General features: G+C 40.3%; 2 protein-coding genes across 11 annotated transcripts in view; one reads left to right on the forward strand and one right to left on the reverse strand.

Moving 5' to 3' along the window:
- Positions 1 to 1663, forward strand: part of akip1 (A kinase (PRKA) interacting protein 1) — a 90042-nt gene extending 88379 nt beyond the window's left edge. For all 6 annotated transcript variants that reach the window (XM_067993954.1, XM_067993956.1, XM_067993953.1 and 3 more), the window contains one exon: positions 1050 to 1663. In XM_067993954.1, coding sequence (XP_067850055.1) covers positions 1050 to 1193 — 144 coding nt within the window. In that variant the 3' untranslated portion in view covers positions 1194 to 1663. The remainder of the gene's footprint in view (positions 1 to 1049) is intronic.
- c12h11orf16 (chromosome 12 C11orf16 homolog) overlaps positions 1 to 14694 on the reverse strand; it is a 40727-nt gene that overhangs the window by 8047 nt on the left and 17986 nt on the right. For 3 of the 5 annotated variants that reach the window (XM_067993950.1, XM_067993947.1, XM_067993946.1), the window contains 2 exons: positions 10247 to 10496; positions 6438 to 6776 (listed from right to left, as the gene is read on the reverse strand). In XM_067993950.1, coding sequence (XP_067850051.1) covers positions 6648 to 6776; positions 10247 to 10496 — 379 coding nt within the window. In that variant the 3' untranslated portion in view covers positions 6438 to 6647. Of the gene's footprint in view, positions 1 to 4078; positions 5688 to 6437; positions 6777 to 10246; positions 10497 to 14694 lie in introns of those variants that run through there. The other 2 variants (XM_067993949.1, XM_067993948.1) reach the window with 2 other exon arrangements.

Genomic DNA, 14694 nt, shown 5'->3' on the forward strand with positions numbered 1-14694 from the left:
AGTTGTGCCTGAGGTCACAAAAACATGAATGGGATTTTCAATGGTTGTGGTTAGGTAACAATGGAGCCTGGCAGTATTGCAGAGGTGGAAATAAGTGGTCTTAGTGATGGATAGGATATGGGATTTGAAGCTCAGCTCGGGGTCAGATTGCTCACCATTGGATTCAACCTGAGCTGGCAGTCGAAGATGGAGTTTGGAGCAAGGGTAGAGGTTTTGGCAGAAGTCAAATAGGATAGTTTTGGTCTCTATTATTAGGTTGGGAAAAAGTTCTGGTTCATCATGACTTGATGGATCAGCAATCTGATGTACAGTGGTAGTCGTAGAGTCAAAAGATGGTGGTACTGTCAGTATACATGTGGAAGCTGATCCCTATAGATAATGTTCCTGAGGGGCAACATGTGCATGTGAAACAGGCCGGATTCAAGGAGGGGAAATTCCAGATGTGACATTGTGAGGGCAGGAAGAGCAACAGTTGCAGATGTACTGCTTTATTGGAATAGAAAGGATTGGAACCAAGTGAGAATGATGCCATGGAGGAGGATGGAGTAGTTGTTGAATTGAACATGGTGCAGAGTTTGAGGAGGACAAGGATGAGTAACATGCCAGGATCACAGTCACAAAGAAAGGATAAAATGCAACAGTCACTGACTGTCAGTGACGTTGACCAGGTGGTCCTGATACTACAGGCAGGACATAAAACCAAACTGTAAAGGTTCGAACAGTGAGTGGTGGTAGATGTAGGTGGCGATGACGCATCCACGTTTTCTCTCCAATTAATTCCTGACAGTTTTAACAGCTGCCATTTTGGTAAATACTTGAGTTCCACTGTTGTATAAGCTGCTTCCCTATATCTGGAGCGCAATGAACCATGCCCAAAAGTGCAGCCTTTTCCCCAGCTCATACAGCAGTTGATTTGGCAAAAGTGAAGTACCATTAGCAGTAAGGCAGCTATGATAATGGTGAGTTTTAAAAAATACAAGCAAATCCACATAATCTACTAAGGTGATCTGCTCTTAGTGACAATTGCCTCTCTTTTTCTTAATAAACAGATTAAATGCACTGACAGGGTTCATATTCAAGTGGCCCCGGGTTCTTACGCAGTGACAGCAAAATCAAGAATATCTGAGAGAGAGCAGACACGCGTGATACATTTGGGCCCAGACCAGACCATCGATCTTGCCTTTACGGTCTGAAATGTGTGGAGTACAGTGTTGCAGGGCATGTGGCAACAACCAATGGCCGTGTGTTATTTTTTACAGAAGGACATTTGGAACTTTGAGTGTCTATGCAATGATTATCTCAAGCACTTTTTAATTAAAATGCTGTTTCTCCATGCAGCAGTTGAAGACTCAGTGAAGTAATCATTTCTAAAGTGCCATGCTGCTTAACACCCATTTGAATGGAATACAATTTTAAAACTGAACATAACTGAACTATGCAGTCTATTTTTGTATTGTGTTCTTTATATATAACAATTTATTTAGCTGAAGTACAGATCTTATATTTATATAAACTAATAAACTGGATAATGAGATGAATTTTTAATATACTTTATGCAAATGGCCAACAGCCAATATTGGTAGTATTACACTGTTGTCGCTGTACATAATGGAACTTTATGGCATTATACTTGAGTTTCAAAATAAAAGTTCTGCCAATGGTCTTTCCTTCTCCCTCTTCACCGAACTATGGAACCTATTCTGTCTCGAAAGCAGTTGCATTGTCTTATCAATTTAGTCCATTAAAGGGATCCATTTTAATATTTCTACTTTTGACATTTAACTTAGTATGTGACAGAATTACAGTGTGAGCTCTTGTATGTCAGGATTAAAATGATAATGGATTTTTTTGGGGGAAAATCAATTTACATAGGTGATATTAAGATCTAATTAATCCTTGTATAATGATCAGGCTGACATTCAAACAGAGGGTAAGTCTGATTTTACAACAGCAACAACTTATATTTACATATAGCCTTTAATGCAGAAAAAATATCCCAAGGTGCTTCACAAAGAAGCACGGGTTAAAAAGGATGTCGATGCAATGTGCACTGCTGATTGACTCAAGTGACACTAATTTTATGTATGTCACCCAACGCTCCCTGGAAACATCTAGTGCATAAAAATTTAGAGCTGTTGTTACCTTCACAGCCACTGACGAGGCGGCGACCCTGGTGTCAAGGTTTCAGATCTGGTGTCAACATCTGGCGTAACTCAATGGAGTGCTTCTCACGGAAATAACTAGAAGTCACAAGATGGAAATTGGCCATTCCGCCTAACCAATTCATTTCAACGTTGCCCTCCATGCGAGCAAATAGTCCTAATCACAATTACCTGCCCTGTTCCTATACCCTTTTATCCCCATTTCATTCATCCATCCGTCCAATCTAATCTTGAATGTTGACAGCTTTGGCCTCAACCACTAACCCTGGAAGTGAGTTCCACATTCTCACAACTCTGTAAATAAGTTTCTCTTGCTCTCTGTTCTAAATCTCTTGTGGTTAATTGTGTATATATGGCTCCTTGTTTTAGACCCTTCAACTACTGGAAACTACAGTCTACTTCTATCTACCCTGTCAGCTCCTTTCATAATTTTAAACACTTCTATCATAATCTAATTCTAACAAAAAAAACCCCAATTTTTCAAGTCTTTCTTTGTATTTGTATTTCCTCGTACAGGGCAGCATCTTACTGAACCTTTGTTATAACCTGTCTAAAGCCTCAATATCTTTCCTATAGTATGCAGCCCAAAACTGCACACAGTACTCCAACTGAAATCTTAAGGTATTTGGCTTATCAATACCTCTTTTGTATTATATATCTTGTGATAAAGTCTAGAATTCCATTACCTTTTTTTAATTAATTAATCTTTTAATTAACCTGAAGTGCTGCCTTAAATGTCTTATGAATCGGTACCCCCAAGTTCCTCTGATCTTCACAGCACCTAGCCCACTTCCATTCAGGATATAATTACTGCCATAATATTTTTACTGAAATGTATTACCTCACATTGACATTGAATTCCATTTGCTAATTTTTAACCCATTATCCCCATCTTATCAAGATCCCTTTGGAACTTCCTTTGGTCTTCTAAAGAATTAACAAACTCCCATCATGGTACAGTTTTATATGTTAAAGGTGCAATATAAACACGTTATTATTTTGGTATCACCTGCAAACTTTAACACCACTCCCTCTAGGCCTATATCCAAATTCTTGATATACACAGTGAACAGGAGTGGTCACAGAACTGAACCCTGTGGTGTTTTCTCACGCTGCCTTTGGAAGAGATCCAAAAATGACCTCCTTGGCCTGTAGACCCTCTGGCATAGGTACCTATGTTGTGGGTGGTGCTTATGTAAATGATGCTGGATTTTTAAGACTTCCCTGCTCCCTGTCCTTATCACCCTCATCCTCAAAGCATAGAAACAATGGAATTCCAAGAGGGGAATCCATTATTTGTAAGGTTACTCTGACTTTAAATTCTTTGCAAGTAGCAACTATATTTAAATCCTGATAACTCAGTATCATAGTGTAATGAAAGTCTCTTCCAGTCCTCACAATCCAGCAGGAATGTATTCATTAATCTCTGGCTTTTGAGATGCTTTACTACTTCTGGGACATCATACTGGTCCCAGATCTGGGTTATGGAGGGATCAGCAGAGAAAAATCAAAGTGGCAATTTTTTGGGGTGGGGTATCAGCAACAGGCCTCCCTGCCTCATTTCCCTTGTCAGACTGTCTATGCTGCCTAAATTTAAGTGTGTTTGTCTAGGAAAATCTAGGTCATAATGTCTGGAAATTGATGCAATTGAGCAAGCAAGTTATAATTTCCTTGCTTTTTGCTGTAGCACTCATGGAACTGATAAATTGTTCATACACACTAGTATTCTGTTTGCCTATACAATTGCAACCTGATTCCAGAGTACAGGACTTATAAAATGACAGGTTACCATTTCAACATGAGCTGTATTATACTGGCCTTTTCTTTTAATTAACATGGGATTAATGGATTTCCATTGTGTAGTCAATTTGCTGGATGTATTTAAGAAGATGTGAATCAGAACCAGCTGAGTGGAATTGAGCTGAAAGTGATTTTTAAATTTTTTAAATTACAATTGACATTTTTTAATAATAAAAAACATAGATATTGCATTCCTGAGCTATAAATACTCAACAGCATAGTTCCAATCAAAATTGCAAATTGTTTTATAAGTTGATAGAACAGAAACTAAAATATAAATTATATAAAATGAATTAAAATTATTTCCTTACATTTCCTAAATGTTTTTTGTTCATTGCAATCATTTTTTTTTTTACCTTTGGCACAGTTGTAGTGATTTACTAAAATTCACTATTCAATGGGGCTTCATATACAAGGAACATTTAACCTGCATATTCTGGTAAGTAATAGTTTGTAGAGTTTTTACATGGACAGTATCCTTGTTGCCCTTAATATAAAGTTCATTCAGTGTACATTGGTGAGTAAAAATACCATCTTCTCTCGGATGTTAGACAATAATTTCTTCCCTCCCCCTTCCGACCCCGCTGCCCCACAAGTTTTCTCTCCTTTCCTGAAGTTGGGTGGCTCATACTGGGGTATGGTTCTGCAAGCACCCAAGTGGATGTGACCCTACATGGTGTTGGTAGCTTTTTCAACCTTGGAGGAGACCAAACAGCAACTTTCTCCTTTGCATTTTGGGAGACATAGAAACATAGAAAATAGGAGCAGGAATAGGCCATTCGGCCCTTCGAGCCTGCTCCGCCATTCAATATGATCATGACTGATCTTCTATCTCAATACCATATTCCCACTCTCTCCTCATACCCCTCGATGCCTTTTGTGTCTAGAAATCTATCCAGCTCCTTCTTAAATATATTCAGTGAATTGGCCTCCACAGCCTTCTGTGGTAGAAATTCTACAAGCTCACCACCCTCAGAGTGAAGAAATTTCTCCTCGTCTCAGTCCTAAATATCCTATCCTGTAACCTGAGACTGTAACCCCTCGTTCTGGACCCCCCCCCCCACCAAAGCCAGGGGAAACATCCTCCCTGCATCCAGTCTGTCTAGCCCTGTCAGAATTTTATACGTTTCAATAAGATCCCCTCTCGTTCTTCTAAACTCGAGTGAATACAGCCCGAGTCGACCCAATCTCTCCTCATATGACAGTCCTGCCATCCCAGGAATCAGTCTAGTGAACCCTCGCTGCACTCCCTCTATGGCAAGTATATCCTTTCTTAGGTAAGGAGACCAAAACTGCACACAATACTCCAGGTGTGGTCTCACCAAGGCCCTGTATAACTGCAGTAAGACATCTTTGCTCCTGTACTCAAATCGTCTTGCAATGAAGGCCAACATACCATTTGCCTTCCTAACTGCTTGCTGCACCTGCAGGTGCCGAGACCAGTGCTGAGAGAATTAATGCATCCTTTACAACCCCCCCACACCCCCCACAACCCCAATAGTACAAATGTTATTGGGAAGGCAAAATGTAATTTTTCCCAGTGCTGGGGCAAGTTTGCTATGCTATATCTAACCTTGAAGATAGTGGACTAGTGTCCATACGTCTTTAGTGTCTAAAGTAGTAATGAAACATGTTACGTACCTGGGACATTCTCTTTTACACCTCCAGTTTGCTAAGATTAGTACTGCATCATTTCTGGGTGGAGGGGTCTTCCTAACTGGGAAACTAAAAAGACATATTTCCTTCTTGATATATCCATGCTTTTAGAAAAACCCTCCAGAATAATTTTCCAAGATTTGCCTATGAGTTAAAAAGCCTGGCAGCGTTGTAGTTTTGAACAGTAATGGGATGACTTTCTCAAAGAGCTCCACACAAGGATAGTCCAAAATGAGTTTTCAACATGTAGGACTGTTTCAAATACTCCAGATCATCACCTTTAAAGGTTCTTCAGCCGTATGTGCACAATTAACCAGAACTATTCACAGATTAATTGATATCATGCTATGATGTAGACTCTAAACATAAAACTTTTACCATTTATCCCAGAGAAATTAAACATATATGAGGCTTTTGTCTGATCCTTCACTGCTTGAAGTGTCTTATAGTAGATTGACCTACTCTTGCATGATGCCTTTACATTGCATAACACCGCCACAGGGCTGGTTTGAGTGAGAAGACCTTATTTGAACACAAGTATCTTTCTGTGTTTATTTTAAGCAGTCAGTGGCTACCATCCATACTGGACTTTGCATTTGGGCATCCAAGGGTAAAGGGGAAAGTTTAACAATCTTACAGGAGTAATCCCACTTGATGCACTGATCCTAGGGCACCTCCTATTGTGTCATCCAAAAAGCAGTATGACAACATGGAGCTGTCTGCAGTCTGAACTGACCAAGGAGGCTAGCAACAATAATGAAGGTTAACTTGGTAGCTGGATTTAAGGGGAGGGGAAAAAAGAGAAAAATGAATCACAAATTTAAGAAAAATTGTATTAAAAATCCAAGTACTAAAAATACACAACACTAGCGTATGAAAATGAATTATGTGGATTCTGTATCCCATGTCACAGATACTAATGGGTTCTTGAGGTCACATGCTGTATTTTTATCTCTGCTAAATATTATCTAAGCTTTATATAGGGACTACTGTGGTAACAGCAAAGACTGAACCTGGTTAAATTTCCTTCTAAAATGCACCACGTTTCATTTGGTGTTTTCTTCTTCCTGTCTCTCGTTCTTCAGTCAGCTTCTCTGCTTCATGGAACTTTTCTGCCACCATTTTATTGTGTTGTTCCACTCGCTTCCTTCTAGCTTCCTAGAAAACATGAACAATGAGACATTATTCATATAAGATATATTTTTTTAAATACGCCTTTTTTCTTCTTTTGGGAAAGGTGATGGTAATAGATCAGGAGGCAGGTAAAGAAGAATGTGGTTGGGAGATCTGATGGAACAGTTAGTTGTGTGTGTGTCTCATACAATCTACCTATAGAGTTAGGATATAATAGAGTACACTGGTCAACATGTTCAGAAAAGAGGTGTACAGAAAGAAAATTTACACTCAAAAGTATTACTTACATTCTTATCAGGGAAATGTACAAATATGGTACACCAAAGATTTTGCATATGAATGTTTTTGAGTCTGGTTCTTTCTTAATATTTCATTTGTCCTATTAATTACTGATGATGGGGACTGATTGATGCAGTGAACTAGACACTAGATGCTAGCTTCTCAACTCTGGCCTCCAAATCCAGCCTAGGTTTGTGGAATGAAAGTTTCCTTTTATCTCTTGGCTATGGATAAACTTAAGCTCCTCCAAAACTCTGCTGGCCATATCCTAACTCGCACCAAATCCCATTCACCCATCACCCCTGTGCTTACTGACCTACATTGGCTCCCGGTCCGGCAACACCACGATTTTAAATACCCATCCTCGAGCCAATGTAGGTCATCAAGGGGCAGGAGTGACGGATGAGTGGGACTTGGTATGGGATAGGATGTGGGCAAGAGTTTTGGATGAGCTGAAGTTTACAGAGCTTAGAGGAAGGGGGGTTGGGCTGGGGAGGGAACAGAGGCAGCTGAATGGTCTCAATCTTAATGACAAAGAAGCCCATGAGCTCCTCACACTTGTTGTTGGTGAGGGTGGAAGGGATAGGTGAGAGGGGTTTAAGAAGACATTTGGTAATGTAGAAAAGAAGCTGTGGGTTATTTTTGCTCTCAGTAGTGAACGGTTTTGGTAGAGGAGATTGAGACCCAATAGTGGTTGGTGTGGTCCAGTTAGATTAAACCAGTTGTGTGCCAGATGCACTCGTTTGAGCCCTTGGACTTGAGGGAGCGATTGCAACAGAAAGAGTGGAAGCCCTTTCTAGTCAAGGAATTCAACAGGTTCAAAGTAGGAGCCAATATTGCAATGTGGGTGCCATTTTTCCCCCCCGAGACTCTGGGGAATTCAGCAACATGATAGAACAAAATAGCCTGGTCAGTCATCCTGCTGCCTAGAAATCATCACAAAATGGATGAATCCCCCAGCTCTCATGAAGATGGTATTGATAACCTGTCATATGCAGGCCTGCACCACACCCTGATTAATGTTACCTAAATCCACGTTTGTAGTTTGGGAGGTACCTATGGCATAAAAATTGAGAGCTATGCAGACTTTGAAGCCTTAACAGAGCTGTTCTGTTACTTGATTGGATCTGTAGGTCATCGTGGAGAAAGTGGTGCAGTTTATCCAGGGCTTCCTTAGTGAAATGCAGAGGCCTAAGGCAGACTCCTCAATCAGTCACTCATAAAATCTGTGAGGCCTATATATTTGTTGTGAGGGTAATATATGGTTGGACTATCCTCCTTTGATGCTGACTCATCCTCCTTTTCTCTCTTCTGTTCTATTCCTCCTCCATTAAGATACCAAACTAAGGAATCCCAAGCTACTCTGATATACCTTACTGCGGTGGGGGGTCAAAAACATGCCACTGACCAGTGAGACCTTCTGACAATTTGAAGTGCAACTTAGTACCTCACATAAAAGAAAGAAAAGTTCTCAAAAGGTGCAGGCAAATATCAGCTTTGGCAAAAGTATTCAATGTTGTAAGCAAATTTTACAAGTTCGCTTCCCCCAGTTGAGTCAACTCCTGAGAAGGCTGTGCCTCATTTACCTGTATGTAACTTACCCCAATAGAAATTACATCTAATGAGGATACAACGGCCAGCAACCTTGACTCCTTAAGCCATTCAGCTCATTTGCACATACGTAAAGGAGCAAGTGTAGCAAGTGACAGCTCCCACCCCGACCGGAAACTTTGGGGGAACAAAAAATGGGCAAAACAATCGTGGAAGCGGATCTCACCTAGAATTATGAGTTCTGCTGCCACTGTGCTCCTGATATACCACTGGAAACATAAATTTTCAGCACCATTAAGCATTGAGTCTACTAAGGCTTCTAGGTGTCATTGTCCTCCAATCACATGGGGATTTAGTGCATTGTATGCATTATCTTAGAACAATGGGCTAACCAGTAGGTTATGATGGTGGATAATATGTAAAAAAATATTAAAAGATAAAACAAAAAAAAGATTTGAATGGGTTTCATGGTGCTGAGTATTGGGGACTTTGCACAGCTCAAGGTGGGTTTTGAAGCTATTGATTGGAGGATACAAGTGATACCTGTTCCAACTGTTGATTCATATTGGTACCTAGAGGTCCTGCTAAATGTCAACTTCAGCCTTGACACAATCCTTCAGGACCATGCTGAGAAGGGATGAAGGGCGTTTCAATCTTTCTCGGCCTTCAATAAAAAAGGTTAAGAACAAACTTGCATTTATAAAGCACATTTCAGATCTTCAGGATGTCCTAAAGCACTTATAGGCAATGAATTAGTATTGAAGTGTAGTCACTATTGTTATGTAGGCAAACTTGGCAGCCAATCTGCACACATCAAGATCCCGCAAAGAGTGATCAGATTGTGGCCAGTTAATGTTTTGGTAGTATTGGTTGAAATATATATATTGGCCAGGACACTTATGTGTCATCGTAAGTGTCGACCTAGATTATGTGCTAATGTCAATGACGATAAATATCATAAACTTACAATGTGGAGAATCGTAGGCACAAATCCATATTACACAGTCCTCAATGTGGTACATTTAAACAGCAATCCACTGCATTATCATATCTCCACCCACCCCCCCCACCAACTAATGAAAAACCTAACAAAGCCATGGTACTATTGTTTGTCTGGAATGTTATTACTTGTGGCTTCTGTGTAGAAAAATCAAATGAATATAAGTGTCAGCTGTGAGTCACTGTCGCCTCTGAGTCAGACATTTATGGGCTCAAGCCCCACTCTAGGACTTGAGCACATTATCTTGACTGACACTCCAGTGTAGTGCTGAGGATGCGCTACATTGTCGGAGGTGTTGTCTTCTGGATGAGACGTTAGACCAACGTCCTGTCTGCCCTCTCAGGTAAATGTAAAAGATCCCGTGGCACTATTTGAAGAAGAGCAGGGGGACTCTCCCGACATCTTGACCAACATTTATCCTTCAACTAACATCACTAAAAAGCAGTTTAATTGGTCATTTGTCTCATTGCTGTTTGTGGCACTTTGCTGTGCGCAAATTGTCTGTCGCGTTTCCTACATTACAACAGTGACCACACTTCAAAAAGTAATTAATTGGCTGTGAAGTGCTTTAAAATGTCGTGAGGTCATGAAAGGCACTATATAAATGTGTTCTTTCTTTCTAAGTGTTTTAATTTCCAAATTAACTATTTCCTGAGTAAGTTACCTGCTGCTGGATTTCTTTAATTTCATCTGCTTTCACTTTCTCTGCCTCTATTGAATCCTTCCTCGTTGTCACCTGCTGAAGGTATGCCAATCTGCGGGCTTCTCTCTCCTTGTCCTCAGAGGCTATAGACTGGATCCTGTTTTGAGTCTTCTGCTGAAAATGCTGCTTGGCTCTGTTCAATTCCTCCAGCTTGCACTGACGCTCTGCTACTTGTTTAAAATCATTCTGTAGACGCTGAAGCATTTTCTCCCTAAAGGGAAAATACTGAATCAAGTCAGTATCATTTTAATAGGTTTTGAAAAAAATGTAATAGCTGAAAGCAAAAGGAAAAAATGTTTTACTATTGCATTGTCTGCATTACTGTACACCCTGGACAAAAGGTTGCTGCCCTAAAAATATGCATAGCAGCGCGTAGCCAGAAAGGTGCAGTGTGTGTTCCCTTTTCATAAGAAAATAAGAAATAGGAGCAGGAGTAAGCCATACGGTCCCTCAAGCCTGCTCCACCATTCAATAAGATCATAGCTGATCTCCTGCCTCAACTCCACTTTCCCGCCCGATCCCCATATCCCTTAGTGTCCAAAAATCTATCGATCTCAGTCTTGAATATACTCAATGATTGAGCATCCACATCCATCTGGGGTAGAGAATTCCAAAGATTCACAACCCTCTGAGTGAAGAAATTTTCGTCATCTCGGTCTTAAATGGCCGACCCCTTATCTTGAGACTATGACCCCTAGTTCTAGACTCTCAGCATCTGTCCTGTCAAGTCCTCTAAGAATTTTATATGTTTCAATAAGATCACCTCTCAATCTTCTTTACTCCAGAGAATATAAGCCCATTCTACTCAATCTCTCCTCATAGGACAACCCTCTCATCCCAGGAATCAATCTAGTGAACCTTCGTTGGACCCCCTCTAAGGCAAGTATATCCTTCCTGAGGTCAGGAGACTAAAACTATATAATTGCATCAAGACTTCTTTGCTCTTATACTCCAACCCACTTGCAATAAAGGCTAACATACCATTTGCCTTCCTAATTGCTTGCTGTACCTGCATGTTAACTTTCTGTGATTCGTGTACAAGGACAACCAAATCCCTCTGACTACCAACATTTCTTACTCTCTCACCCTTTAAAAAATATCCTGCTTTTCTATTCTTCCTAACAAAGTGGATAATTTCACATTTCCCCACATTATACTCCACCTGCCACCTTCTCGCTCACTCACTTAATCTGTCTATATTCCTTTGCAGCCTCTTTGCGTCCTCCTCACAGCTTACTTTCCCACCTAGCTTTGTATCATCGGCAAACCTGGATACATTACACTCAGTCCCCTCATCTAAGTCATTGATATATATTGTAAACAGCTGAGACCCAAGCACTGATCCTTGCAGCACCCCACTAGTTACAACCTGCCAACCCGAAAATGACCTATTTATTCCTACTCTCTGCTTTCTGTCCGTTAACCAATCCTCAATCCTTGCTAATATATTAACCCCAATCTCACGAGCCCTAATCTTGTACAACAACCTCTTGTGTGGCACCTTACTGAATGCCTTTTGAAAATCCAAATATACTAAATCTAATGGTTCCCCTTTATCTACCCTATTAGTTACACCCTCAAAAAACTCTAATAGATTTGTCAAACACAATTTCTCTTTCATAAAACCATGTTGACTCTGCCTAATCATATTATGATTTTCTAAGTGTCCTGTTACTACGTCCTTAATAATAGATTCTAGCATTTTCCCTACTACTGATGCCAGGCTAACTGGTTTATAGTTCCCTGTTTTCTCTCTCCCTCCTTTCTTGAATAGGGGGGTTACATTTGCTACCTTACAATCCACGGAGTCCGTTCTAGAATCTAGGGAATTCTGAAAGATCAAAACCAATGCATCCACTATCTCTGCAGCCACCTCTTTTAAAACCCTAGGATGTAGCCCATCAGGTCCAGGGGATTTGTTTGCTTTTAGTCCCATTAATTTCTCCAGTACTTTTTCTTTACTAACCTTAATTACTTTAAGTTCCTCACTCTCATTAGACCCCTTGGTTCCCCACTATTTCCGGTATGTTTTTTGTGTCTTTTACTGTGAAGACAGATACAAAATATTTGTTTACCATCTCTGCCATTTCCTTATTTCCTATTATAATTTCTCCTGTCTCTGCCTCGAAGGGACCAACGTTTGCTTTCACTTGTCACTTCCTTTTTACATACTTATGGAAGCTCTTACAATTTAAAAAAATATTTCTTGCTAGTTTACTCTCATATTCTATTTTCTCCCTCTTTATCAATTTCTTGGTCATCCTTTGCTGATTTCTAAAACCCACCCAATCCTCAGGCTTACTACTCTTTTTGGCAACATTGTAAGCCTCTTCTTTTGATCTGATTCTATTCCTAACTTCTTTAGTTACCCACGATTGGATCATTTTTCCCGTGGAGTTTTTATTCCTCAAGGGAATGTATATGCGTTGAGAATTTTGAATTATTTCCTTAAATGTTCACCATTGCTTATCTACTGTCATATCTTTTACTCTAATCTTCCAATCTATCTTAGCCAACTTACCCCATATACCTTTGTAATTGGCTTTGTTTAAATTTAAGACCCTAGTTTCGGACTAAACTACATCACTCTCATTCTTCTGAACTCCAATGAGTAGAGTCCCAATCTACTCAACCTCTCCTCATATGTCCGCCCCCTCATCCCCGGGATTAACCGAGTGAGCCTTCTTTGTACTGCCTCGAGAGCACGTATGTCTTTTCTTAAGTATGGAGACCAAAACTGTATGCAGTATTCCAGGTGCGGTCTCACCAATACCTTATATAACTACAGCAATACCTCCCTGTTTTTATATTCTGTCCCCCTAGCAATAAAAGCCAACATTCCGTTGGCCTTCTTGATCACCTGCTGCACCTGCATACTAACTTTTTGATTTTCTTGCACTAGGACCCCCAGATCCCTTTGTACTGCAGTACTTTCCAGTTTCTCGCCATTAAGATAATAACTTGCTCTCTGGTTTTTCCTGCCAAAGTGCATAACCTTACATTTTCCAATATTGTATTGCATCTGCCAAATCTCCGCCCACTCACCCAGCCTGTCTATATCCCCTTGTAGGTTTTTTATGTCCTCCTCACTCTCTACTTTCCCTCCCATCTTTGTATCATCTGCAAACTTTGATATGTTACACTCGGTCCCCTCCTCCAAATCGTTAATATAGATTGTAAAGAGTTGGGGACCCAGCACCGATCCCTGCGGAACACCACTGGCTACTGGTTGCCAGTCCGAGAATGAACCATTTATCCCAACTCTCTGCTTCCTGTTAGATAACCAATCCTCCACCCATGCCAGAATATTACCCCCAATCCAGTGATTCTTTATCTTGAGCAATAATCTTTTATGTGGCACCTTGTCGAATGCCTTCTGGAAGTCTAAATACACTATGTCCACTGGTTCCCCTTTATCCACCCTGTACGTTATGTCCTCAAAGAACTCAAATTTACCCTTACCTGAACCATCCCCCTCTCTTATTAGTTTAAAGCCCTATCTACCACCCTCGTTATTTGATTCGCCAGGACACTAGTCCCAGCCTGGTTTAAGCGGAGCCCGTCCCAACGGAACGGTATGCGTGCTAGTGCCCCACGGTCTGTGGACCAAGAGGTGCAGTGTGTTAGATATTGGCCTATAGCCGCAGAGACTTGGGTTTCAATTCAGTCCAGGATAATGAGATGAAAATCTCTTGTTGCTGATTGTAAGGGTTCCATGTGAAAATAGTCTCAACTATTTCCTAATAGGCACAAATCCACAATAGAAAATAAATCATTATTACACTTAGAAAGGCCTAGAACATCTGGTGTGGAAAATTGAAAAATTCATACTGATGCATTTAGACGAGCAGGTGCTCTTCTGAAACTGGAGTTTGGGACATCATTAGAGTTTTATTCCGCAGTTGGTTGTTACCAGACAGCACCTGATACTGGCACTAGGAGGCCAGGGTTGAAAAGTGTTGTTTCTTTTCAGTAACTGAATATACCAATTCATCAAAAACTGTAATAATATAAAATTGCCCTTTATCAAAAAATGGAGAATGGGTACATTGGGATCAGTTGCCTCATACAGTTGCAGTATGTGTTAGCTCTTTTGTGTGAAGGTTTGCACTGTACTGCGGTATTTGACAGAGTGACAGCTATTTTAGGTTATGATAATGCTTGCGTTGTGAGCATAAGTCAAGATTTCTTTCTACATTAGTGTGGGTTTGTTTACAGTTAAGTTTTTTGAGCAGATTACTTGACAAAGCTGAATAAAATCCAAAAGTATTGATTGGCAATTCTCAAGTGATTTCAGATTTATATGCAGTTTTTGAACACAGAAATGAAAGAAAGGAGCTTGGATGCATAAAGAGGTACTTTTGCCTTGTATGGATTTTACTGTGTCGTGGAGTTCTCAGAAGGGATAT

The sequence above is a fragment of the Heptranchias perlo genome, chromosome 12 (assembly GCF_035084215.1).
Source record: "Heptranchias perlo isolate sHepPer1 chromosome 12, sHepPer1.hap1, whole genome shotgun sequence".
In the NCBI taxonomy this organism is placed as follows: domain Eukaryota; kingdom Metazoa; phylum Chordata; class Chondrichthyes; order Hexanchiformes; family Hexanchidae; genus Heptranchias; species Heptranchias perlo.